General features: G+C 46.6%; 4 protein-coding genes across 5 annotated transcripts; 2 read left to right on the plus strand and 2 right to left on the minus strand.

Annotated features, from left to right (window-relative positions):
• The first annotated feature begins 8,790 nt into the window (after nucleotides 1–8,790).
• Nucleotides 8,791–13,259, plus strand: LOC123145350 (cellulose synthase-like protein E2). The gene is made up of 8 exons (XM_044564749.1): nucleotides 8,791–9,223; nucleotides 9,860–10,181; nucleotides 10,369–10,509; nucleotides 11,204–11,335; nucleotides 11,435–11,647; nucleotides 11,760–11,978; nucleotides 12,124–12,471; nucleotides 12,565–13,259. Exons 1-8 carry the CDS (start codon nucleotides 8,925–8,927, stop codon nucleotides 13,105–13,107), a joined length of 2,217 nt encoding a protein of 738 aa, XP_044420684.1. The 5' UTR covers nucleotides 8,791–8,924; the 3' UTR covers nucleotides 13,108–13,259.
• A 230-nt stretch (nucleotides 13,260–13,489) lies between these two features.
• Nucleotides 13,490–14,387, minus strand: LOC123145351 (protein NOI4-like). 2 transcript variants are annotated; one of them, XM_044564751.1, is made up of 3 exons: nucleotides 14,252–14,387; nucleotides 13,881–14,093; nucleotides 13,490–13,797 (listed from the first exon to the last, which is right to left on the minus strand). In XM_044564751.1, exons 1-3 carry the CDS (start codon nucleotides 14,255–14,257, stop codon nucleotides 13,753–13,755), a joined length of 264 nt encoding a protein of 87 aa, XP_044420686.1. In that variant the 5' UTR covers nucleotides 14,258–14,387; the 3' UTR covers nucleotides 13,490–13,752. The 2 variants fall into 2 exon arrangements, with proteins under 2 accessions (XP_044420686.1, XP_044420685.1); XM_044564750.1 differs by having other exon boundaries at nucleotides 13,881–14,105.
• Nucleotides 14,388–16,244: 1,857 nt separating this feature from the next.
• LOC123145353 (early nodulin-like protein 1) lies at nucleotides 16,245–17,323 on the minus strand. Its single transcript, XM_044564753.1, has 2 exons — nucleotides 17,054–17,323; nucleotides 16,245–16,916 (listed from the first exon to the last, which is right to left on the minus strand). The coding sequence occupies exons 1-2, from the start codon at nucleotides 17,247–17,249 to the stop codon at nucleotides 16,456–16,458; spliced, it is 657 nt and encodes a 218-aa protein (XP_044420688.1). The 5' UTR covers nucleotides 17,250–17,323; the 3' UTR covers nucleotides 16,245–16,455.
• A 274-nt stretch (nucleotides 17,324–17,597) lies between these two features.
• Nucleotides 17,598–20,365, plus strand: LOC123145352 (tRNA (guanine(9)-N1)-methyltransferase). The gene is made up of 3 exons (XM_044564752.1): nucleotides 17,598–18,070; nucleotides 18,773–19,132; nucleotides 19,789–20,365. The coding sequence occupies exons 1-3, from the start codon at nucleotides 17,669–17,671 to the stop codon at nucleotides 20,059–20,061; spliced, it is 1,035 nt and encodes a 344-aa protein (XP_044420687.1). The 5' UTR covers nucleotides 17,598–17,668; the 3' UTR covers nucleotides 20,062–20,365.
• Nucleotides 20,366–27,755: the final 7,390 nt, after the last annotated feature.

The raw sequence follows: 27,755 nt of genomic DNA on the forward strand, positions 1-27,755 counted from the left end.
CTCACAAGCAAAACATGATCACACCTAAGTACTCTTGGGGTGTTAATCACTAAATCACATAGCGATGTGAACTAGATTATTGACTCTAGTAAACCCTTTGGGTGTTGGTCACATGGCGATGTGAACTATGGGTGTTAATCACATGGTGATGTGAACTATTAGTGTTAATCACATGGTGATGTGATCTAGATTATTGACTCTAGTGCAAGTGGGAGACTGAAGGAAATATGCCCTAGAGGCAATAATAAAGTTATTATTTATTTCCTTATTTCATGATAAAGGTTTATTATTCATGCTAGAGTTGTATTAACCGGAAACTTAATACATGTGTGAATACATAGATAAACATAGTGTCACTAGTATGCCTCTACTTTGACTAGCTCGTTAATCAAAGATGGTTAAGTTTCCTAGCCATACACATGTGTTGTCATTTGATTAATGGGATCACATCATTAGAGAATGATGTGATTGACTTGACCCATCCGTTAGCTTAGCACGATGATCGTTTAGTTTGTTGCTATTGCTTTCTTCATGACTCATACATGTTCCTATGACTATGAGATTATGCAACTCCCGAATACCGGAGGAACACTTAGTGTTCTATCAAACTGCACAACGTAACTGGGTGATTATAAAGATGCTCTACAGGTGTCTCCGATGGTGTTTGTTAGGTTGGGATAGATCGAGATTAGGATTTGTCACTCCGTGTTTCGGAGAGGTATCTCTGGGCCCTCTCGGTAATGCACATCACTATAAGCCTTGCAAGCAATGTGACTAATGAGTTAGTTGTGGTATGATGCATTACGGAACGAGTAAAGATACTTGCCGGTAACGAGATTGAACTAGGTTGAGATACCGACGATCGAATCTCGGGCAAGTACCATACCGATGACAAAGGGAACAACGTATGTTGTTATGCGGTTTGACCGATAAAGATCTTTGTAGAATATGTAGGAACCAATATGGGCATCCAGGTTCCGCTATTGGTTATTGACCGGAAGTGAGTCTTGGTCATGTCTACATAGTTCTCGAACCCATAGGGTCCGCACGCTTAACGTTCGGTGACGATCGGTATTATGAGTTTATGTGTTTTGATGTACCAAAGGTAGTTCGGAGTCCCGGATATGATCACGGACATGACAAGAGGGGCCTCGAAATGGTCGAAACATAAAGATCGATATATTGGATGACTATGTTTGGACATCGGAATGGTTCTGGGTGAGTTCGGGCATTTACCGGAGTACCGGGAGGTTACCGGAACCCCCCGGGAAGTATATGGGCCTTATTGGGCCATAGTGGGAGACAGGAGAAGGGAGCCTAGGAGGGGGCACCCCCCCCCCCCCCAAGCCCAATCCGAATTGGGTGGGGGCGCCCCCCCTTCCTTCCTCCTTCCTCCCCCTTCCTTCCTCTCCTAGTCCAACTAGGGAAGGGGGGAATCCTACTCCCGGTGGGAGTAGGACTCCTCCAGGGCGCGCCATAGAGGGCCGGCCCTCCCCCTCCTCCACTCCTTTATATACGGGGGAGGGGGCACCCCATAGACACACAAGTTAACATTGACTTAGCCGTGTCCAGTGCCCCCCTCCACCATAATCCACCTCGGTCATACCGTTGCAGTGCTTAGGCGAAGCCCTGCGCCGGTAACTTCATCATCACCGTCATCACGCCGTCGTGCTGACGAAGCTCTCCCTCGACACTCAGCTAGATCGAGAGTTCGTGGGATGTCACCGAGCTGAACGTATGCAGATCGCAGAGGTGCAGTACTTTCGGTACTAGGATCAGTCGGATCGTGAAGACGTATGACTACATCAACCGCGTTGATATAACGCTTCCGCTTTCGGTCTACGAGGGTACGTAGACAACACTCTCCCCTCTCGTTGCTATGCATCACCTAGATGGATCTTGCGTGTGCGTAGGATTTTTTTTAAATTACTGCGTTCCCCAACAGGTTATAGATGCAACTAGCTCAAACTAGCCCTCATGTTTAGATATACTTTAGGGCTATTTGAGCCCGAACTAGCTCAAACTAACTGTAACCCGTGGATATAGCAGCAGATAATATGTAAGAATGAACTAAACTCCTTCCGGCCCATAATATAAGATGTTAATTCATCTAATATTTGAGTATATTGGATGTTATAAGATACTCCCTCCGTTCCTAAATATTTGTCTTTTTAGAGATTTCAAATGGACTACCACATACGGATGTATATAGACATATTATAAAAGAGTGTTGTACTATATCATTGTGCAATTGTTGTTTCGCTTCTAATATTAACTTGGTGCTTTTAGGTACATATGTCATTGGTAAAGATCCGCGTTTCGACCCTTTCTGCGTATGGGGCAATGAGATATCGATGAACCAGCATCAAGTGAGGAAGCTGATAAAGATTGTTAGTAAAATGGGTCCAAAGATGGCAATTAAACTATTTGTTTACACTTTATCCAAGACAACAGCGAACTGCAGGATGGTAAGTAAGAACTCTGCAGCCTTCTTTTTACTGCCCATAATGAGTTGTGTTAGATGACAATGTCTGAAATCTTTTTCCTTTGTAGTGGTTGCCAAATCAGTTTACTCAAGATTACCTCTCAAACTACATGATTGGTGGGCATGCAAAGGTTAAAGTATTTCTACGAGAACACGATGATTATCTAGATGTTTTCATGAAGACCGTGAAGGATGGGCGGTCAGCCATCACAAGGGGTTGGACTAGAGTCGTGCGTGCCTTCTGCATGGAGGAGGGCACAATATGGGCATTCTGCTTCACCTTGTTCAACAACCATAATATATTTCGCCTCTTTCTTTACCGTCTTTAATAGTACAAGTATACAACTGTGGTTCATCATTCTTTATTTGGTTCTTATGTAATTCTTGAACATATGTACCTATGAATTGAATAATGCATTGGTTGTTTGAACCTTATGGATATGAATAAAGCTGTAGCATACATTCAAATTCAAATCCAAATCCGGTACAATTTGGAAAAGTAGCAATTAAATTACGATGAAATTACGCTCTCCAGGTTGTTACGGCACACACGGTTGGAAAACACAAACGTTTGTGATATGCACCATAATCCGAGACGGTTCACAGAGAGGAAACGTGTGCAAGCATGCACACAGTTGTCGTTTACAAAGCGTGTGCGATGTCAGACAATATCACAAACGGTGCGGGCAAACAAAACGTTTGTGTTAGTTGCCTTATCGTACACGATTCGCAACCATGAACTGTTTCTGATGAAGTATGCATCGTAAATATTGCACCACAGAATAGCGTGTGCGATAGTTCTCGTGTAAGACGATGTTACGACGGTCCGACATTTTGTAATCCTGTCCGACACTCGTATGACGATTAGCTAATCTTTTTAACGGTGAACCGTTTGTGATGGGTCGTGCATCATACACGTTCTATAATAGTGAACCGTTTGTGATGGGCCGTGCATCGTAAACGTAGCACCACAGAATACCGAGTGCGATGGCAATGCAAGCAGAAACGAGTAGGAGTACTGTAGGGGCCCTATCCCCGATGGTTTCTGGGTCGTGTGGGAAGGACCCCCTATCTCCCACACTCACTTGGCGACGGTTCCAACTGCCGTCGCGGAAATGGGTTTTAAACCGTTTGTTTAGGACCGACGCGCACCAGTGTGTGTGATGTTACTCATACTAGTAGTAACTAGCTATGTTACTACATGCCTCTCTTTCTTCATTTATTGCTTGCCACATCATCTATTTTATCTAGATACGTGTGATGTTTACTACCTATGTTAGAGCAACTCCAATGGGGCGACCCATTTCGTCCGCCGCCATCCGTTTGGGACGGCGGAGACACAAAAGGCGGCCCAACGCGCCGACCCAAACGGACGCGCGTCCGCTTTTCGTCCGCGGGCGACCCATTCCCGGCCCATTTTTGAGCCGGATTTGCGTCGGCGCGGACACGCGACGGACGCGCGCACGCTCGCCTTCTCTTCTCCCCTGGCCCGCTGGTTGGTGGCTCATTGGCCTCCCCCTCACCCCCCAGCCAACAGCAACCCTCGCCCGCCTCCTTCGTCGCCGACGCCACCGCCCATTTTTGCCGGCGACTCTGCCAGCTGTCGCCGCCTCCACATCCGCCCAGCAACGCCGCCCACTCCCCCGTCGCCCGCCACCGCCGTCTTGCCGCCGGGGAGCAAACTGCTTCCCACCGCCGCTCCCCCCATCGCACAGGCGCCCGCGACCAAGAAGACGCCTCGCCGCCCCGGCCAGATCCTCACCGGCACGCTCGTCGGACGCCGGCCCACTCATCGGACGCTGGCAGGGTAGCTAGCTGGTCCGTGCGCGCCGCGATTCCCCTCGCCGGCCGTCTCCTTCTTCGACGTCCGCAAGTTGTTCGACAGTTTGCCAAGGTACGAAAATGGACTGCGCCGCCGAGTTCTTTTTCCACAATTTCCTTTGCGACTCCGACGATTCGTTGTCCGACGACGAGGATGAGATATTGGCTGCCGTGTTGGTCCATCACCACCTCAACAGCCAGCGGCCGTTGTTCCGTGGCTCCATTCCGGGCCACCTTCCGGCGTTGAATCGCAACCGAGAGAGCGGGCATTTCCTTCTTTGGAAGGACTACTTTGATACAACAAACCTGTTGTTCAAATATCAAAAATTCCGCCGCCGTTTCCGTATGAGTAGGCATTTCAACCGTATTAGAGAGGGGGGGGTCGGCTATGATGACTATTTCGAGTGCAAAGAGGATGCCGTCGGCAAGATCGGTTTCTCCTCTTATCAGAAATGCACTGCCACCATCCGAATGCTTGCATACGGAGTGCCCGGTGATCTCATTGACGAGTACGTCCGTATGAGTGAGTCTACATGCCTAGAGTCTCTATATAAGTTCTGCAAGGCTGTTATTCCTGTGTTTGGCCCTGAGTACTTGAGAGAGCCGACAGTTGAAGATACAACCTGTTTGTTGGCGATAAATGCCAAAAGGGGCTTCCCAGGGATGCTTGGCAGCATAGACTACATGCACTGGGAGTGGAAGAACTGTCCTTCTGCCTGGCAAGGGCAGTATAAGGGACATGTCAGGGCTTGCACTGTCATACTAGAGGCCGTGGCGTCTCAAGATCTCTGTATTTGGCACTCTTTCTTTGGCATGGATGGATCACACAATGATATCAACGTGCTTCAGCGCTCGCCGGTTTTGCTAGGCTTGCCGAAGGCAACAGCCCACCGGTGAACTTTATGTTGGGGAACGTAGCAGAAATTCAAAATTTTCTACACATCACCAAGATCAATCTATGGAGTTTACTAGCAACGAGAGGGAAGGAGTGCATCTACATACCCTGTAGATCGCGAGCGGAAGCGTTCAAGAGAACGGGGTTGATGGAGTCGTACTCGTCGTGATCCAAATCACCGATGATCCTAGCGCCGAACGGACGGCACCTCCGCGTTCAACACACGTACGGAGCAGCGACGTCTCCTCCTTCTTGATCTAGCAAGGGGGGAGGAGAGGTTGATGGAGATCCAGCAGCACGACGGCGTGGTGGTGGAAGTAGTGGGATCCCGGCAGGGCTTCGCCAAGCGCAAGCGGGGAGGAAGAGGTGTCACGGGAGGGAGAGGGAGGCGCCAGGGCTTGGATTGCTGCTGCCCTCCCTCCCCCCCACTATATATAGGGCCAAGGGAGGGGGGGCACAGCCTTGGCCCTTCCTCCAAGGAAGGGTGCGGCCAGGGAGGAGTCCTTCCTCCCCAAGGCACCTCGGAGGTGCCTTCCCCCTTTAGGACTCTCCGTTTATCTTATCTGTTGGCGCATGGGCCTCTTGGGGCTGGTTCCCTTGGCCCATATAGGCCAAGGCGCACCCCCCACAGCCCATGTGGCCCCCCCGGGGCTGGTGGACCCCCGGGCCCCTTTCGGCACTCCCGGTACAATACCGATAAAGTGCAAAACTTTTCCGGCGACCAAAATAAGACTTCCCATATATAAATCTTTACCTCCGGACCATTCCGGAACTCCTCGTGACGTCCGGGATCTCATCCGGGACTCCGAACAACTTTCGGGTTACCGCATACTAATATCTCTATAACCCTAGCGTCACCGACCTTAAGTGTGTAGACCCTACGGGTTCGGGAGACATGCAGACATGACCGAGACGACTCTCCGGTCAATAACCAACAGCGGGATCTGGATACCCATGTTGGCTCCCACATGCTCCTCGATGATCTCATCGGATGAACCACGATGTCGAGGATTCAATCAATCCCGTACCCAATTCCCTTTGTCAATCGGTATGTTACTTGCCCGAGATTCGATCGTCGGTATCCCTATACCTTGTTCAATCTCGTTACCGGCAAGTCTCTTTACTCGTTCCGTAACTCACATCATCCCGTGATCAACTCCTTGGTCACATTGTGCACATTATGATGATGTCCTACCGAGTGGGCCCAGAGATACCTCTCCGTTTACACGGAGTGACAAATCCCAGTCTCGATTCGTGCCAACCCAACAGACACTTTCGGAGATACCTGTAGTGCACCTTTATAGTCACCCAGTTACGTTGTGACGTTTGGTGCACCCAAAGCATTCCTACGGTATCCGGGAGTTGCACAATCTCATGGTCTAAGGAACTGATACTTGACATTAGAAAAACTCTGAGCAAACGAACTACACGATCTTGTGCTAGGCTTAGGATTGGGTCTTGTCCATCACATCATTCTCCTAATGATGTGATCCCGTTATCAACGACATCCAATGTCCATGGTCAGGAAACCGTAACCATCTATTGATCAACGAGCTAGTCAACTAGAGGCTTACTAAGGACATGGTGTTGTCTATGTATCCACACATGTATCTGAGTTTCCTATCAATACAATTCTAGCATGGATAATAAACGATAATCATGAACAAGGAAATATAATAATAACCTATTTATTATTGCCTCTAGGGCATATTTCCAACACTTTACTGTCAATGGACACAACTACGACAAAGGATACTACCTGGGTGACGGTATCTATCCTCCGTGGACCACAATTGTCAGGACAATACCCAGCCCTGTCGGAGAGAAGAGAAAAAGATTTGACCAAGAGCAAGAGAGTGCTAGAAAGGATGTCGAGCGTGCATTTGGTGTTTTGCAATCTCGATGGGGCATCGTTCGGTATCCTGCTAATACCTGGAGCACGCAGAAACTGTGGGAGGTGATAACTGCTTGTGTGATCATGCACAATATGATTGTAGAAGACGAGCGCCCGGAACGTTTGTACGATCAAGGCTTTAAGTTTCGGAAAACAGTTTGACTAATTCACATCTAGATGTTTTTTAAGGATGTCACATCTAAGCTCCCACAAATATATAATGCAGCAATAAGAAGCAAAAAAAACTATGACAAAAAAATAGACCACAAACAGAGTGGACATGAGCTTAGATGTGACATATCTATATGTCACATCTAGATGTGTCCTAGACAGACCCTTTGGAAAAACTAACGCCCACATGTGTGTGCGTTTGCACATCGCCCACACGCCTCCATCACCACTCATTTTGCCACGTATGAACAGATGACATCAGCAGAAATCTTTTTGGTTTTCGGCTTAAAAATATTTTATCTTCTAATTAAAAAAGCGAATTAAAAATCCATTTTCACCATTAAATCCGTCTCGACGAGATCTTCAAAACTAGACCCCATGTTGATATGTTTCGACGAATTTTTTTTACCCAGAAGTTGCCATGATGTTTACACTGTAGTTGCCATAGTGCTTAAACTAAAGTTGCCATGTGGCAATTTTAGTTTGTAGAACATGGCAATTTTAGCTTTTTATGATGGCAATTCCAGTACTTTGATCATGAAAATATTTTTTTGTATGAACCATGACAATTTTAAGTGCATGTATCATGGCAATTTTAGTTTATGATGCATGGCAAGTCTAGTTTCTTAATTCCCTGTTTTATAATATGTCAAAATTTATTTTTAAATGTAGAAGAAAATAGCTGAAACAATCATGGCAACTTCAGTGTAAACATTATGGCAATTCATGTGCAATAGACACGGCAACTTTTAACCAATTTTTTTTTTTGAAATATATTGATATGAGATCTAGTTTCGAAGATCTCGTCGTGAGGGATTTAATGGTGAAAACGGATCTTTAATCGGATTTTTCATTTAAGAGATAAAACATTTTAAAAACGTAAAATCCAAAAAAAAAATCACATGCATGCGGTGACATGGCGTAGTCTGTATGTTATAGAGGATGTGGGCGGGTTTGGCTCCCACCACACGTGTGGGCGTTAGCGTTGTCCTTCAGTTTCAGGGTGAGAATGTTGTGCCTAAGAATGGAGGAGCGGCAACGTTTGAACAGTTCATCCAATTTCATGAAGACATGCGTGATTGAGAAACTCACGTGCAGCTGCAAAATGATTTGGTTGAGTATATGTGGGCTCATGTTGACAACCAATAGATGTATTTTTTTATTCGTTTGCAAAACTATGTGAAACATTTTTATTTGTATCCGGCTTGTAAAACTATACTATTTTATTCGGTAAACTATGTTATTTGACAATATGTTTGAATGCAAATCAATGTAATATTGGGCGGCCAGCCGGCACATATGGATCAGCGCATTGGGCGCACTGCCGACCCAAATCTAAAAAAGGACGGATGCCGGGTGGGCGGCCGACCTAAACAGACAAAAAATGGACCAAATCGCCGTCCGCTTTGGGTCGCCCTATTAAAGGCCCTATTGAAGTTGTTCTTACTCCTAGTGGGTAGTCTAAGCTACAGTGTCTACTAGTAGACGACTGACAAGAGGTCAAAGCTCTCCAACACAGAGGCGGCTCCAACGGGGAGGATCGTTGACTATCCGCTACATACCCGGCCTCTGCACCTCTGACCCAGGGACCCAGGCCTACCCGTCACGCTCCACACCACACCTGCGTTCTCGCTCGCTCGCACTAGCAGGCAGGGAGGATGGCCGGGAGCAGCGTCTCCGGCGGCGGCGGCGGCCGCCCGCCGCTGTTCGCGACGGAGAAGCCGAAGCGGGTGCTGGCGTACCGGCTGTACGCGGGCACCATCTTCGCGGGGATCCTCCTCATATGGTTCTACAGAGCCACCCACATCCCGGCGAGGGGCAGCAGCAGCCTGGGGTGGCGGGCGGGGCTGGGGCTGCTCGTGGCCGAGCTCTGGTTCGGCCTCTACTGGGTCCTCACCCTCTCCGTGCGCTGGAACCCGGTCCGCCGCGCCACCTTCAAGGACCGCCTCTCGGAGAGGTGAGTGCCTGATCTGCGCTGCACCTTTTCTGTTTCTCGTAGAGCAGAGACTGTTTGATGAAATGGTTAGCTAGACAAGTAGAACTCCGGCAGACCATGTGAGTTCAGGGGGCTTGCCTTTAGAGGCGACTTCCGTTCAGATTCTGAATCACACCAAGTCCAGCAACCTGCATCTGTGATCCGTGAAGGCGTGTTGTTGATGAATAATGTGACATCGAGAAGGAACCTTGCATTGTAGTGTATGGCTGCAGTGTCGATAGCACATTGCCCATTTCCTATTGCAATCCAGATATTTTGCACGATTAGACCAAATTACGAAGTTCTTTGTCAGCTGGGCTGAAGCCTGTTATGTCTACTCAGAGTTGTGTATACAATTGAAACATCACGCACTAGAATACGATTTGTTATATAGATATATTTCAGCTAGGAGTCACAGCTACTGCCAAAAATCAGATACCGTAATACCCCATCCAGGACCTCCATGGATATTGTAATACTGCACATCCATGGGCCATGGCTAGTTACATGGTTCAGATAGTGTGATATCTGCATAGCAACATCATATAAACAAAATTAGTTTGACCGTATTACCTATGTCTGTGGTGAATGACATGTTAAAGTACTGGCCACAAACAGGTATGATGATGACCAGCTCCCTGGTGTGGACATATTTGTGTGTACAGCGGACCCAGCTCTTGAACCACCCATGCTTGTCATCTCCACGGTTCTGTCTGTTATGGCTTATGACTACCCGCCAGAGAAGCTAAACATCTATTTGTCTGATGACGCTGGTTCCGCTGTAACATTCTACGCTCTTCATGAGGCATCTGAGTTTGCAAAGCACTGGATTCCATTTTGCAAAAATTACAAGGTGGAGCCTAGGTCTCCAGCTGCCTACTTTGCCAAAGGGGCTACCCCTCATGATGCTTGTAGCCCTCAAGAATTTCTTCGCATGAAGGTAGAGCGCAAACTTGTTCTTCATCTATCCTGATGGGATGCAGCTTATCTCAAAAGAAATAATGTTGTGGCAGTCTGATACAATATTAGTGGTGTAAGGGCCTGTTGGCTTTCCATTTGTGCCGTGTTAGGCTGTGAAGCCAACACATTATTTTCTTATTAGCTTTACCCTCATTTCTGAATTGCAGGAGTTGTACAAGGATCTGACAGATCGCATGAACTCAGTAGTACATTCAGGCAAGATTCCCGAGGTTCCAGAATGCAACCATAGAGGCTTCTCTGAATGGAATGAGACGATAACTTCTGGAGATCACCCTTCAGTAGTCCAGGTAAAAAATGGTAGTTTGGTCAGAGTCTGACTACTAGATGGAGTGCATGGTAATTGATTTTGAAATTTAAAATCATATGATAACTATGAGAAGTGTGAAAACCAACTCGTGTAGCTAATAGAAAGCTGGTGAATTGGTTATAAAAGCTAACATATAAGAGTGTTGGTGAATTGAAGTATTGTGGAAAAATAAATATGTTTTTATGTTTATCAAGTAGTACCTACGGCGAATAATTCTAGCAATCTGTCTCACTATTAAAACTATTCTAAAAGGAGCTTCCATGTTCGCTCTGAGAAACTAGAAACCCCACATTAGTCGGAGGAAAAAGAAAAAGATATACACCGCTTATTTTAGTGGCTCTGCAGTGTAGCGGTGCAAATTAGTCAGTGTACAATAGAGCGGTTATTACAATTATAAAAGTTTAAGCATCATGTTGGTGTAAAAAATACAATTGTTGTTTAGTTTTTTTAATATCCAACCATGCAATTGATAGTGAATTCAGGTAGTTAAAATAAAAGCATAGGTGCTTGTTTGGCTGAATGTAATTCAACCTGATGTAAGACGAGCCAGACATGGTTGATATTCATCCAGTGAAGAATCTACCTTCACAGAAAACTGTAATAGAATAGTACAATTTATCTTTCTCTGCATAATTTTGGTGATCCCATCTAATCAAATGGTTCTCCATTGCTAGATTCTAATTGATAGAAACAAACGGAAGGCAGTTGATGTAGATGGAAATGCATTGCCAAAACTTGTGTATATGGCACGCGAGAAGAGACCTCAGGAGCAACATCACTTCAAAGCTGGATCATTAAATGCTTTGGTAGGTGTCCTCTCTTGGTATAGTCAATGATTTTCTAGAATTACCATTTAGAATCAACCTTCATTGTGTTTATATACCTTAATAAGGTCAATTGTGCAGATAAGGGTATCTTCGGTGATAAGCAACAGCCCAGTCATTCTTAATGTCGATTGTGATATGTACTCCAACAACTCTGAGTCCATTAGAGATGCATTGTGTTTCTTCCTAGATGAAGAGCAAGGTCAAGATATCGGTTTTGTGCAGTACCCTCAGAACTTTGACAATGTGGTGCACAATGACAGCTATGGCAATCCCATCAACGTTGTCAATGAGGTCAATCGAAAGATAATATAGCACCTCCTAAAATTTCGACGAAGGACACACCTATGTCCGAAGCTGTAATTAAGACTAATCTGGTTTGTTGTTTCATTGACTTGATGTTCAGTTGGATAACCCTTGCTTGGATGGATGGGGTGGAATGTGTTACTATGGCACTGGATGCTTCCATCGCAGGGAGACCCTCTCTGGACAAATATATAGTAAAGATTACAAGGAAGATTGGGCTAGAGGAGTGGGGATAGCAGAAAATGCAGATGAGCTGGAAGAAACGTCCAAGTCACTTGTGACATGCACGTATGAGCATAACACCCCATGGGGCATTGAGGTCTCTTTATCTCTTTCTACAAACCTGAATATGAACATACAGAAAATCCTTCAGTGATGCCCGCAGGATGTTCTTCCTTCTATGTGTGTACTGTTAAGTCTGTTATGCAGATCATTTTTGATGAGTTTGTGTTTCTGAATTGCAGAAAGGAGTTAGATATGGGTGCCCACTGGAGGATGTCATTACAGGATTGCAAATCCAATGCCATGGGTGGAGATCGGTGTACTACAACCCGGCCAGAAAGGGCTTCTTAGGCAAGGCCCCTACCTCACTAGGCCAGATCCTGGTTCAGCACAAGAGATGGTCAGAAGGGTTCCTCCAAATGTCCCTCTCCAATTACAGTCCCTTTTTATTAGGCCATGGTAAGATCAAGCTGGGTCTTCAAATGGGTTACTCGGTCTGTGGCTTCTGGGCCCTGAACAGCTTCCCCACCTTTTACTATGTCATCATTCCTTCACTTTGCTTCCTCAGTGGCGTCTCTGTTTTCCCTGAGGTAATGATTAACATTCTACAGTATGTTGCCAAGCTCATTTTTACACACCGCAGTTGAGTTCTGACACGATGCTTGCATGTGCAACTCATTCAGATAACCAGCCCTTGGTGCATTCCATTCATATACGTCGTGGTAGCTTCATACTCCTGGAGCCTAATGGAATCGCTGCAATGTGGTGACACTGCAGTGGAGTGGTGGAATGCACAAAGGATGTGGCTCATGAGAAGGACCACCTCCTACCTCCTGGCGGCCATCGACACGATTGGTGGAATGCTGGGCGTCTCCGAGTCCGGATTCGAGCTGACGGTGAAGGTGGATGAGTCGCAGGCTCTGGAGAGGTACAAGAAGGGGAAGATGGAGTTCGGGCCCATCTCGGGTATGTTTGTGATCATCACCACGATCGCGCTGTTCAACCTGGTGTGCTTGGTGCTCGGGCTGGGCAGAGTTCTGTTGCGCGGAGGCGCGGAAGGGCTGGGGCCACTGTTTCTGCAGGCTGTCCTCTGCGTGGCCATAGTGGTGATCAATGCCCCGGTCTACGAGGCCCTCTTCATCCGCAGGGACAGCGGAGGCCTGCCTTATTTCGTCACCCTCGTTTCCCTTTGCTTTGTGTCGTCGCTCTGCCTACAGGCTATCTAGAAATGAATTCGGGCGTGATGACGATAGACAGACATGAATGTGGAATGTTGGGTTTGAGCCTTGCTATGAGTAAACATTTTGAAACAATCTATTTACATGGCTCTGAACTTGCATGTTATTGGACAGCTGCGACAACGATGTGGTATTCTCTACACCCATACGATTAACAGCTAGTGATGCATCATCATTTTTGCATATACTTTTAGCCCTATCATCTGGTGGTTGTGCAGGGCAGATTCCACATCGAACGGGGCATCTCGGATTGAAGCTGCCGGTGGCAGGCAGGATGGGGTCGTGCAAGCAGCCTGAACATGAGGTGAGCCGGTTTACGCACGCACCTGAGGCTGAGAACATCTGAAAGGAAAGCAGATGTATCCGCATGGTATGAGCAAGTTTCTTTCTCTTATGCGAAGCCATACATCACGCCTGGCGACAGGGCCACGCACGACCATCACATAATTACATCAACATCGTCTCATCTCATCCCCGAAGTGGCAAGTGTTTGTGTATGTACGATAGTAGTACGTTTGTTTATAAACGAAGCAGCGGCATTGACACTCCCCTCTCCTCCGTCCCATCGCATTCGCATTCGCGCGACACTCCGCCCGATCCCCTCCTCCTCATCATCATCATCCTCGTCCTAGCTCAAGGCTGCGTGGGGCTCGGCGACACGCAGCAGAACCATTTCTTCTGCAATATCAGATGGGAATGAATGGATCTCTTGAGAGAGAGGAGGAGGAAGAAGAAGAAGAAGAAGAAGAAGAAAAGAGTACCGAGGTGTTGGGCCTGGAGTTGCTGTAGGATTGGTTCATCTTCGAGTCGGGCCTGGCGTCCTTGCCGTCGGCGGACTTGCTGGCCTTGTGCACGTTGACGGGGGCCTTCTTGTCATCCCTGGCCTTGCTGAAGATGACCGTGAACCCGTCGGCGGAGGCCGGGTTGTTCACGTCCCAGGCGCCGAACTTGGGGATTGTGCGGCCAGCCTCCGTCTGAACCATTTTCTTGTTTCAATGCATCATCACGTTATTTGTTTGCGACGACATTAAAAGAAGATCCATATATGATCAATCAAGGCAGTGCAAACAAGATGAACCAGAGATCGATGAATCCATAGGCGTAAATTCACACAGGATCTTGATCAACTCACCGACATGTTTTATGTCTTGACGGGGTGGCGCGGTGCCCTTCAGCGGTAGACGCGAGAGAAAATTTTGCCCCCTTAAATGGATATGAAGCGCTTCGGGGCAAAATTTCCCCCGGGATGAGAGGGAAGGCGGTCAAATATAGCAGGAGGAGAAGATCGCAATGGCACCCGCCCACTTATACCCGCTAATCTCATGCATGCTCTGCGTGGGACGTTGCCTGCCTAAAATTAAGCACATTTCCCAGCGGATTTAGTTTACTCCTACTAACTTTTTTTAACACGGCGGCTCTGGTTTCGGAGGCAGCAAAACGGCCTAGGGAGCCAGAAAAACTGGATTAGAGGGGCCAAGTGCTGTCAAAAGAGGCTGGGAGGGCCAAACTATAGGAAAAAGATTTTTAGCAACAAATAGTGACTATTTTCCCCCTGCTCATAAGTAAAATTAGGAGCAGTCCTTGAGGGGGCTTGCTGGCACTCCCTGTCTCCGTCACTGCTTCCGCCGGACCCACCTGGTAGCTGCGTCCTGTTTGAAGCTAGGTGGTGGAGTCGATGGATCACATGCCTTTTTTTTGGCATCCTCGGAGTAGTGCGTGGAATAGCGAGCAAACACGCACCTTTCGTGCACACCGTGCCTTTTCCTAGGCTCGGGCCAAGAAGATGGAGTAACGGCGGCGAGGCGTAGGAGGTGGCGGACGGATGAGGAAGCACTGAGCCTGAGTCGGTGACGACGCGACAGTGGAGCGATTGTTGTGAGGCGTAGTTGATGGTGGACGGAGGGCGAAACACTGAACCCGAACCGCTGACAACGCCCGACACAAGTGAAGGCAAGGACGAAACTTGAAGGGGAAGACCAGGGCGGCAAGGGTAGGGAGAGACACCGAGGTGGTGCAGCATTGACACTGGCAATGGGTGGTGGGAGCGAGCGGTTTAGCTGATGCCGACCAGCGGGTCGTTGACGCGCGGATATGTCGATGAAAAGGGAGAACGCCGGTGGCAATAAAGAGGAAGAAGGTGACGGGGAGACATGACATCCCACAGACTCGCAAGGCACATGTTACCTCCTCTATTCCGCGCATTGAGCACTGAATAGGAGGACTCGTATGCGAGTAGCGGAGCGAGATCCAAAAGGTCCTTCTAGTTTCATTCCACGAAGTGCGAGAGAGATGGCACTGCACAAGACATGGCTTTGTGTCAACTAAAGTTTATAGTAACAGAGCAAGGGATTTTTACGGAATCATGTAAAGAAATACTATATAAATTTAGGTGATGAATGTGCTTAAAAAGACCAAATAGCTGAGAATATATTTGGAGGAATGCTGCAAAGTCACCGTCGGGGGAAAGGCAGGGGTATAAGGGAGGGGTGTAACACCCCGACCAAACCCACTGGTTACTGCCCATTGCTTCTGAGATCTACACCAACAATAGTTTTTGTTGCGCACTTTCATCCTCACTCGCATCCGAGATCAACTTCTCGGTCGACCACCCATTCTTAAATTACTCCAAGTCAAACACGCTTATTTTTTATGTTTTTTTCGAATGGGCTCCTAAAAAAGGTGAGTAGTCTATCTCCCTTCGTGCCGGAGGAAGAAGACAGTGAGTCATTCGGCCAAAAGTTCACATAAATTCAAAAATTTACAGAGGGAGTAGTTTGGTAACTGGTATGTTGGCCCTACGTTGGTATGTTGGTTCGTAGTTATGTCGTTTCGGGAGGCACAGGGCCTCTGCCATAGCTTCTGAATTCGTGTCGGTAAGTCTACACATGGAACAAAATAACTAACACAAAACATTCTAAGAGCAACTACCACCCCTACAAGTCATCACGAGAATAGTGGAAATGCTGGAATACTCTGACTTCTTGGAAGCAGTAGACCACACCGAATTTGTGGGCAACTAGCTCAACAGACCTCCTACCGATTGGCAAAATGCACCGTGAGAAGACCTCCTACCGATTGCTGCTGATCGACAGGAAAACGGCGATGGTAAACGAACATCGACAACACAAGGCGAAATTTATCCATTTTATTTGACTGGATCGAATGGATTACATGACACCAAGGTCTCGCCTGAGTAATTCACCTAAGACTCCATAACGGATGTTCCTCTCTACCATTACCTATAGATCTCAAGACTAACATTAAACCCTACATCGATGAAACAGACCTAACGATCGATAGCCCACATTAATAACCTCTTCCAAGTTCCAAGTAAGATCACGCCAACGCGATCATGGCGACGACACCGGCGACAAGCCCAACGACAGTGGAGAGCGCCCGCCTGGACGCGCCACTGGGCTCGGTCGACGGGCTGGGTCCGAAACCGGTCGTCGAGGTGGATCCGCCAGAACTGGACCCGTACGACGGGGACTCCGGGGCCGAGACTGCCCGGCTGGGGCTGGGGCTGGGGCCGGGCGCGTGGCCGCCGACGACGCCGACGGAGGGCGGTTTGGCCGGAGCGGCGGCCAGCGTGGAGTGCCCGATGACGCTGGCGATCATCCGCTGGCCCGCCTCGCAGTGTCCCGGCACGCCGCTGACGAAGAAGAAGAAGCCCGTCCGGTCGAACTTGAACTTGGTGTCGCCGTCCGCGAACCGGGTCAGGGGGGTCACCGTGCTGCACATCTTGTAGTCGTCGTGGTTCACCAGCAGCACCGAGTCCTTGGCCGCGTACTTGAAATCTGCACGCCGGCCGGCCGCCATGAATCAAGAAGTCAAAGTGAGACGCGCACCAAACTAATCAACCAGGAATGAATGCTTTGCAATGATCAAGAAGAGCGTTATGGGGTTCGATCTGGATGCGGCGGTAACTGCTTACCCAGGACGTCGCCGACTTGGAAGCGGTTCTTCTTGGCCCAGTGGTTGTACGTCTCGGTGCCGTTGCCGGCCGGCACCGTCCACCCCCTCCCGTCGCCGACGCTGTACACCGCGGGCTCTGACGAAGCCGGCGATACCGAGGCCGCTAGGAGAATGCAGCAGCAAGCAGCAGCAGCGAGGACGACGACGCTGGCCATTGGCGTGCACCGGAGAAGGATCAGTAAGGGCACTAGTGTGTAGTGTAGTGGTGTTGGTGTGAGATCTACCGATGGTGGCAGTGGCCTTTTATACCGAGGATCCGGCAGCGAGTGGCGCCGGCGAAACGGAGGTCAGTTGCCTAACGTGCAGGAGGAGAGAGCGGGGGTCGTTGCTGCACAACGGGAGGAGCCGTTGGGCTGTCCGGTCTCCGCTGCATGGCGATAGGAGGCGTTAGCTTCTGCGACGAGTCGCGGGTTGAATACGTTAGCCTCGTTAGAAGACGTATTTACTGAAAGTACGTCAACGAGCGTCTGTTTACGGTAAGTACTCATTTGTGCCTACCCTCCACCAGATTCCACGGAGAAACCCAAACCCCTCTCCGAACCCAGGACTGCTCCCTCGGCGGCGGCGCGTTGAGATGGCTGACGGCACGGAGAGCGAGCAGGCCGCGGTCGTGGGGGACGGGAACCCTTCGCAGTTGTCTAAGAGCGCGAAGAAGAAGCTGCTGAAGCAGGAGCGGCAGGCGGCGCGGAAGGCCGAGCGGAAGGCGGGGGAGAAGGAGCGCCGGCGCGCCGACATAGAGCGGCGGAGGCGCGAGTGGGAGGAGTCTCTGGCCGCGGCACCCTCGCAGGAGGCGCGCGAGGCGATGCTGGCCGCGCGCAGGGAGACGCGACTCGAGCGGGTGGGAAAGCGCGTGGAGGAGCGGGGCGCGCGCGCCGAGAGGCTCCGGCGCGCCGCCGAGGGTGGGCAGAAGGTGGTGCTCGACCTCGAGTTCGCGGACCTCATGCGGCCCAACGAGATTCACAGCCTCACGCAGCAGGTGAATTCCCCTTGTCCTTCTTGTTGCCTTCCTCGCTATGTTTTATGCTCACCGTAAGTAGTACTAACATTGATGATCAGAGACTCATAGTAATGCAATTGAAAGGGGATTATGCGATTCTTTATGATTTAAACTAGTTCGTATGCACGGGGAGAGTATCTGGCCTTGTTGCTGTAATTGGTGAACTGGAAGTGCTAGTTAGATTAACATTAGACTCTAATGTTGTATTTGTTCAATTTTCAGATAAGCTCCTTCGTTGTTGTAGTGAAAGCTTTAGTCCCTTTCTTTATTATTTTGATTAGTGGGATGATTACATCTACCTGAAGGAGATGCGATCTTAATAATTGGCTTAATTGTGAATGCATATGAAAGATCATTTGCGACATGGCCTATTTCTCGGTTTGCATCTTGAACATATCGCTATTCTCCCTCTAAGAACTTATCAATTTGTGTAGTGTTGCTATCTATCAAATGTTGATCATGGATGTGATATACCCAATTCTTTCTTGTCTATCTGAAACATCTAGAGCAATGTAAAATGCACTAGTATCAGCATCTGCCAAGCAAATAAAAATGAGAGTGTCATTTCCGATACTGTGTGCTTAGGTATATATAAATTCCTATGTCTACCAAGATCCTTACCACCTTCATGAATGTTTAGTCTGAGTAAACATCCGAACCGTGAACTAATGCAAGTTACAGATTATGTACTGCTATGCAGTGAACGGGAGATCAGCAACCCCGGCTCATCTCTGGTTGACAGGTTGCAGCGGAGAAATGGGGACCCAGGTTCAGAGGATACCTGGCTTTGATAAGTGGATCATAGAAAAAGAAGCCAAGTCTTATCTTGAAGCATTTGCAGACTGTAAAGAAAATCTTGTGTATCTGACAGCGGATGCTGAGACTGTCCTTGATGATCTCGACATGTCGAAAATATACATCATTGGTGGTCTAGTGGATCGTAACAGATGGAAAGGCATAACACAGAAGAAGGCAGTTGATCAGGGCATTCAGTCTGCCAAGCTCCCCATTGGAAATTATTTAAAGATGTCAAGTTCTCAGGTGCGCATATATGCATGTTCCTCAATTTTTTCATTAGAAAATGTTAGCTTGTGCAGTTAATATTATATATATACTTTGTTGCCTCAATTGTTTATAAGGCGGTAAGGCGGCCTAGGGCGAGCACCACCCTCTCTAGCGCCTAAGGCGGGCATATTTGTAAGGCGCTGCTAGGGCGCCTTATCACCTAAGCGTCTAGGGCAGGACACCTTAAAAACAATGGTTGCCTCTGTGGCATTAAATTTGTTATTGTGTTTGTATTTCGAAATATACCTCGGGTATGCCTCTGTGGCTAAGATGCCTAGATGTTGTCATGATGTCTTCTTTCAAATAATATGGACAGCTTCGGAATCATATCACCATTTCTAACATGTTAAAAGAACCTGAAGAGCATTTTACGAAGGGGAAATATACCACACATGTTTTTCCTGATTTTCTAGAGAGTACTGTTTTCACATTTTAATGCAGAAACTGGAGAACCTTTATAATTATGCTGCTGCTTATTTTAAACCACTACAGCAAGTTGTCAATTGTTGATCATGTAGGTTCTTACAGTCAACCAAGTGTTCGAGAATGTATTAGTCTTGGTTTTGATGGACCTTGGAGAGCTGTACTAAGAATCTAAGATTATTGACTCTCTGTGCATGTTGATCATGTAGGTTCTTACAGTCAACCAAGTGTTTGAGATAATGCAAAAGTTTGTGGAAACAAAGGACTGGAAGACGGCATTCTTTCATGTGATCCCACCGAGGAAACGAGGAGAAGCTGGAGCAGCAAATGATGATGATTCACCTGAGGGGGCTGCAAACGGAGATCTTGACAAGTGTTTAGAAGAGGAGGTTGATGATGATGACGATGATGGTGATGGGGATGAAGAAGCCGATGTTGCTAACAAAAGACATTGTTTTAGAAGTGAAAATGGAAAATCTTAGAATCACTCTTTTGGTGCAGTGGTGGAAGCGACTCCTGGATAGGTTATTATCTCCGGGGAAGAGCAGAGGGAAAGAGCAATCTACTGTGCCGACGACTGAAATATGATTCATCTCCAAGTGTATCATTACTATTAACTTTGCTGAACTGCTTTGTTTACCTAGGTTTACTTGTTTGGAGTACTCTGAGGTGTCGTAGTATTTTTGTTTTTGTTATCTGAACTACACCCTGTACTTTTGTACGGCGCGAGGAAGGAACGCGCTATATAACAGCACAGATAAATAGAGTGCTTTTGTTCTCATCTTTGATGGTTTTCTCTTGGAATTCAGAAAACACATGTAATTTTGTAGACAACACAGGCATATATCTGCTTTAGAAACACAGATATCACCCAAACTCCAGCGTGCCTACAGACAGATTGTTGCGTTCGTTTGGGTTCACATGAACAACCCAAACAGAAACCATGGTTTTGTGTCACACGGACAGGAGACGGACATGCCGGTCGTCCGCTTGGGCCCACACGTCAGCCACCCAAGGCGACATCCGGCTCCTTCTAAATGCCACGAGTGTGCGGGGGTGGGGGGACCCATCCGTACCACTCTGGTCCCCGTCGCCAACAGGCAAAACCCTAGTCCACCGTCCACCGCCGGCGCAATGTTGTGGAAGTGAACCCCGGCCAGCACTGCGAGGAGGCCGACTCCTCCTCAGGGCGATGCCGCACGGCACCTTTCACCGTGACGTCAACGGGGGCTGCACTCCCCGTGCGCGACCATATGTACGCATGTATGTTCCAGTCGTGACGCGTCAGAGGTACTGGGAGGCAGTCATCCCGGTGCCCTGGCCAGATGTGCAACTGCCCAACGGCTGGCATTTGAGCCCGAAATGGTTTTAGTGCCGGTCGTTCTGGCCTCCAGTCGCACGGTGGAGATCCACGCCATCACGATCTACTGCCCGATGATCTCCTCCACGACTCGACGTTTGCCGAGGACTTCCGCCCCCCCCTCCCACTAGGATATGTGGTTCGACGACGAGCATGTGCTCCAGCGCCATCGCACGAGCCGCCCGTGGTGAAGGAGGAGGGCGACCAGGCCCTCAAGGCCTCCGAGCTGGGCGAGCTAGCACACTGGTCTGACCTGCCACTGTCGCTCCACTCATCAACGGTCGTGGCCACTGCACCGGCGTGGCCATACCCATGATCACCTTAGTCTACATCGACCTCGTCAGCATCGAGGATGAGGACAAGGACGACGAGCAGTAGATTTAGGTTTCTTGAGTTATGTTTTTTAGTTCAATTAATGTAATGAACGCACTTTTGGCGGCAATTTATATTTTTTATTTTGAAAAAATGATAGTCGACGTATTGGGCGCACTGGGGAGCCGACGAACACAAGCGGACTTTTGTTGACCACATGACCACCCAAATAGACAAAAAAGGACACATTTTGTGTCCGTTTGGGTCATCCCGTTGGTGTTGACCTAAGGAAAAGTCTCGCCCACCCCCATGGCTTTTCCTATTTGGCGCCTCAGACGTTACTATGCAATTTGCAAACGGACGCACATCCCCTCCGTGCTGGGCCGGCTCATCTACCATTTTTTTCTTCTGTTTTTTACAACGCAAAAATGTGCGAACTGGTGCCTCCATGAATCAAGTTGAAATAACCACCCCGCATGGAGTACTTACATCTTTTTGGTTTTTTCATTCTTCCTCCTTTTTTTCTTTTTCTTTTTTCCTTCTCTTCTTTTTTTCCTTTTATTTCTTCTTCCTGGTTCAATGCAATATTATTTAAATTCGTGAGTTTTTTAGTGTTTAATGAATTTTTAATTCAAATTTGTGAACTTTTTTCGAATATCATGACCTTTTTCAAATTTGACAAAAAACGATTTTTTTAAAATTCGATGAACTTTTTCAAAAAAGTCGATGACCTTTTTCCAAATTCGATGAATTTCTTTCAAATTCAATGAAATTTTTAAAAATTCGATGAACTTTTTTCAAATTGGAGAACTTTTTCGTATTTGATGAACTATTTTGTAAAAATTGATGAACTTTTTTCCAAACTCACGAAGTTTTTTTCAATTTCTCGTTTTTTTTCAAATTCATGAAGTATTTTCGTATTTGCAAATTGTTTTTCAAATTTTGGAACTGTTTCCGAATTGTGCGCCAGCGGCGCTAAGTATTTCGACCCTGCTACTGTACCTGGTGAAGTTACAGTATTAAAGCCGTTGCAATACATCAAGCCTGCTACTTTACTGAGCAAATGGGCGGGCCCAATTACAGGTGCTCTGTGTGCCAGGAAGGAAAACTGGCGCTAGAGGCGCCGATTAGGAGCTCCCCACCCTTTTTCAAAAAAAAAAGGAGCTCCCCAACCAGGGACCTCCACGCATTTTGCGAGCGTGCGAGGATTTGATCCCACGACCTCACACACCACACACAACTGACCACTAGCCGTTAGCCACTACACCAAACAACATTAACTGAACGTCAAGGCGCAAAACAGTATAAGAACACACAACAGCGTTGAGACTCGGAAAACATTTCTTGAAAATTACAAGCAGTTTTGGAGAAGTGAAGATTTTTCGTAATTCCGATTTAAAAAAAAAACACGAACAAATTTTTGCAAATCCCGAACCGCTATCTAATACGCGAATAATTTTTCAAAAATTTAACATTAAAAAAAAGCGCAAACATTTTTTGAAATTTCTGAGTATTTTCTGAGATCACGAAGAGTTCTTAAACTTTGCACAAAATTGAAAACAAGAACATTTTTATAACTCAGAATAAAAAGTTAAAACAGAACATTTTTTGAGATGCTAACAATGTTTGCATCGTATGCATTTTTAGAAATACGAACAAAATTTGAAACAAGGGAACATTTTTTGAAATTGCAAACAAAATGTTGAATCCACGAACGTTTTCTGAAACATGAACATTATTTTTTAGATGGTGAACAAATTTTGAAAATGAGAACATTTTTTTGAAATGCCCGAAGATTTTTAGAAACACGAACATTTTTCTGAAATTGTGAACAATAAAGTGAGAATATTTTTTGAAATTCCGGAACTTTTTTTAAATTGTGAACAAATTAGAAAAATGGGAACGTATTTTTGAAATTGTGAACAAATTTGAAAAATGAGAATTGTTTTTGAAATTCCTGAAAATATTTTCAGACACAAAGATTTTTGAAGCTTGTGAACAAAATTTTAATACTAAAACATTTCTTAAAATTTCGAACAATATTTGAAATCTCCGAACAAAAATAGACAGGAAGAATAAAAAACCAAAACAAAAAAGAAAAACGGAAAAAAGAATAGGAAAATAAAAATAAAAATAGAAAACCCAGCTCAGTAACCTTCTAGAATGTTCCCAAAACCATAGAAAGCGGCTGGTAATTTGTGGAAGGTTCCTAAAACCGAAAACGCTGCAACACGTTAACGGCTAGCCCAGCTCACCACTTTGATCGCCGGCCTGTGCGAAAGCTTAACAATTTGACGAACACGTTAACGCGCTGGCCTAGCTCACCACTTCAATCGCCAGACTGTGCGAAAGGTTGACAATTTGACACGAAATGCATCAAAAAGGATTCTCACGAAATCACTAATTAAGGAGTACTCGTTGAAAAGAACACTCCACCTTTCCAGGTCACGACAAGTGGCGCACATGCAGCGCGCCACTTGTCGCAATATGAAAGTTTTCCCTTTTTTCGTAGATTCGTTTATTCAAAACATTTTATCTCTTAAACCGTGCGTCCAAATCTCAAACCGTTTTCATCATTGGATTCCTCACGTCGAGATCTTTAAAACTAGATCCCATGTTGATAGGTTTTGACGAACTTTTTTTTCATAAAAAAAAGCGGACGAGAAAACCAAACCGGGAGCACGGTTTTTTTCCCTTTCTGAAAGAGGCACGCCCGTGCCTCTCGCGAAATCACAACCGTGCCTCTCGCGAAATCACAACCGTGACTCTCGTGGAAGGAAAAAAAACAGAAAACGCGTTTTTTCCCTTTCCGAAAGAGGCACGCCCGTGACTCTCGCGAAAGCACAACCATGCCTCTGGCGAAAGCAAAACCGTGACTCTCGCGAAAGAAAAAAAAACAGAAAACGCATATTTTTTTCCCTTTCCAAGAGGCACGGACGTGACTCTCGCGGAAGCAAAACCGTGACTCTCGCGAAAGAAAAAAAAATAGAAAACGCGTTTTGTTTTTCCCTTTCCAAGAGGCACGGCCGTGACTCTCGCGAAAGCACAACCATGCCTCTCGCGGAAGTAAAACTGTGACTCTCGCGAAAGAAAAAAAACAGAAAACACGTTTTTTTTGTTTTCGAAAGGTACGACCGTGACTCTCGCGGAAGAAAAACCATGACTTTTCGCGAAAGAAAAAAAACGCGTTTTTCGCATAAAAAAAAATTTCCCGAAATTTTTTTTTGTCGAAAAGCTAAGGAAGACCAGGGGAAAACCAAAACGTCGAAAAAACCCAGAAAAAAACCGTTTAAAAAGCAAAAAACACGTGCGAAAAAATTAAAAAAAATCTGAAGGGAGCGTCCAGAACGCGACACGTGGCGAATGGCTGAGAGTGTGCCAAGTGGCGCTGATTGCGAGGCTCCGAAGGAGCGCTCGTTTTAAGTAGTTGCTCTCGGATTCCCATTGAGTTCTGAAACGAAACCATCCACTGACTATGGGCCAATTCTATACACCACCTGTAGCAGCGAATGGATGGGGCGACGCCCCGCAGCGAGGCGCCATGGGCTGACCCAGTTCCTCGTTTTCTCTTACGGTTGTTTCATTCGCTAACATTATGTTCTTTTCTTTAGGACATTTTTTCTGTTATTTTTTGTCATTTTTTATTTCTGGTTTTTATTGTTTTGGTTTTTTATATTTTTCCAGGTATGGGTTTTCTTCCATTTTTTCGTTTCTTTTTCGTGTAGTATATGAAAAAGTTCATCATGTATTACAAAAATATTCATCGCATATTAAGAAATTGTTCATCGTATATTAAAAAAATCACCATGCATTATGAAAATGTTCATCATATGTTTAAAAAATGTTCATTGTATATTAAAAAAATTTAATGTGTATTTGAAAATTGTTTCAAGGTATTTTTATGTAAAAGTTCACCGTATTTAAAAATTATTCACCGTATATTACAAAAAGTTCATGGTGCACTATAAAAATGTTCAACGCATATTACAAAAATGTTTAATGTGTATTTAAAAATTCTTCAATGTATACTACAAAAGAGTTAATTGTATTAGAAAAAATCCAAAAAATCCAAAAATTGTTCACAATCATATTTCAAAAAATGTTCAAAATAAAAACCGACCAAAAATTGGGCTCGCTATAGTAAACGAGATTCTACGCTGTTGGGTCGCTACAGTACCTTCAATCCCAACAACGTTGGGCCGGCCCAATATGTTCGTGCCCTGTGCGAACGCTCGTCCGTTGGAAGATCGCAGGCATCCTCTAGGAGATTCTTCAGACTATGGGTGTGTCTGTTATCCTCCATAACATCCAACCAGTCCTTGGGGATGCAACTTTAGGCCGTCTGGTGACCTGAGCGTGCGACTGGGCGTGCATATCAGGATACTCAAAGCAGCTCAAAGACTGACTGTGAAGGAATGGCCGAATTAACCATTTCCAACGAGCCAGGCCCAAGCGAGCACAAGAGGGCACGCGGATGCACACATGGAGACTCACATGAGACGTCGTGTTGTTTTCCGAAGAAACGCCATAAATATCCTCACCCTTCTCTTACCGTTTACTCTCCCTCCTTCGCATTTTCACCCTCTCTAGCGAGCAGTGCGGCGAGCATCGGTGGCGAAAAGATCTAGTCGACGAGCACCGACGGCGGGAAATATGAACAACGATCACTGGCTTCATCACCCCTTCGCCAACCCTTCGCCAATGGCGGTAAGCACTTCTCTGGTCGATTTAGGGATCGATATAGGCATCGATTTAGACTTTGAGGCTTCGATTTATTGTCTGAAGGGCTCAATATATATGGCTATCAATTTGGGTGTGCATTTAGGCTTCAATGTAGGTTTCGATTTAGGGAAGATCAAATCGATTTGGCGGTACATCAATTTGATTTCCTGGTAGATCAGTTAGATTTCCTGGTAGACCAGTTAAATTTCCTGGTAGATCGGTTAGATTTCATGGTAGATTAGTTAGATTACATGGTAGACCGGTTCTGGTAGTACAACAGTTCGATTTTCATTCTAGTTGAGTTACATTTCATGGAACATCAGTTCTGTTTCGTTGTAGATCAGTGTCATCTTCATTGTTGTGCAGTTTGTGTATTCGGGTGATGGTAAGTACGAGGGTTGATTCTACACATTGTAGTTCTGATCCTAGTACCAGCTGTCCCCTTCTATATGATAGCATGCAGTGAAGATCATCACCATTGTACCTCTGTTCCATGTGTAATATGCATAAGTTCTTCACTGGAGTGCTCTGCCGAGAAGTTGGTCCTCGGCAATGTTGTTGGCGGCAACTTCTCCAAGGGCAAGGAGGTAACAGATGGCAACGCCTCAAAGAGGCCTCGTGGGGAGGCGACGAATGTCAACCATTTCCATTAGTTGGTATGACCCACTTCTCGGAGGTGATTTTAGCACCTTTTTTTTTAATGAAAGAGGAGCCACTCCCTCTGATTTCTATTATGGTAACCATTTGGTTCATGCCTAATACAAACTGTTAGCAAGCATTATCTTACAAAGAGCTCAAGATCATGACGGATCTCCAGCGGACAGAAGCCAAAAGCAAAGCAAACCTACAACAAGGAATGTTGTCCACGATCATAACCACATCACCAGCCAACCCTAGACTCCAGACTAAGTTCAAACTCCGAATTACATCAAATATGAACAATAACTAGCATTACTAGTAAAACAAGGAGAAGAAAAACAAAGGTAGATGAAGGTGGTCCAGAAACTTTCGTAGAAACCAACACTAGCAGAGCGTCAGCCCTGAAGATTTTAGCCACCAATCCGCAAAACGTTGCGCCTGCACCCCTGCGATGAGTGATAAACTTCACTTGCTATCGGCTCAACAGTCTTACCCCAACGTCAGCAGCCTTTCGATTTCCTCCTTTATCTGTAGAATTGACCATCTAGAAATCCAATAGGCAATCAGTCTAATCAAAGTCAAAGGATCATCGATAAATTTTCTCTCAAAAATCCAATAGATTTTCTGTCAAAAAATCACATATGCTCGTTCGTTGGAAGCTTGTAATAGTACTACCAGGGTACTACTGGTGGAGTAGACGGGTGAATGGAAGCGTCGGAGGGCAAATTTGACAATTTTGACCTATAATCGAAAGCAAATCACAGAATGAACTGGTTCCGAAACTATTTCACACCCCTGACCCTTTTGTGTAGCGCCCACCACGCCGGCGCCACACCCTACGGTGCAGCGCCTAGCTCCGGGGCGTTGCACCACTGTCCACCGTGGCAGCCCACGGGCCCGCACCCAGCAGTGCAACGCCTCCGAGCTAGGCGCTGCACCTGTAATGTGCAGCGCCTAGCCGCTAGGCGTTGCACGTGTAATGTGCAGCGCCTAGCCGCTAGGCGCTGCACTGTGACTTATATGCAAACGCGCCAGCCCTCTCCTCCCCCACCCTCCCCATTGGCAGTTACAGAAAAAAGGGCGGCGGCCATCTGCACTCCCCCTCTCAATCCCCTCTCCCAAATCCTTCCGATCCGACGATTT

Source organism: Triticum aestivum, chromosome 6D (genome assembly GCF_018294505.1).
Source record: "Triticum aestivum cultivar Chinese Spring chromosome 6D, IWGSC CS RefSeq v2.1, whole genome shotgun sequence".
In the NCBI taxonomy this organism is placed as follows: domain Eukaryota; kingdom Viridiplantae; phylum Streptophyta; class Magnoliopsida; order Poales; family Poaceae; genus Triticum; species Triticum aestivum.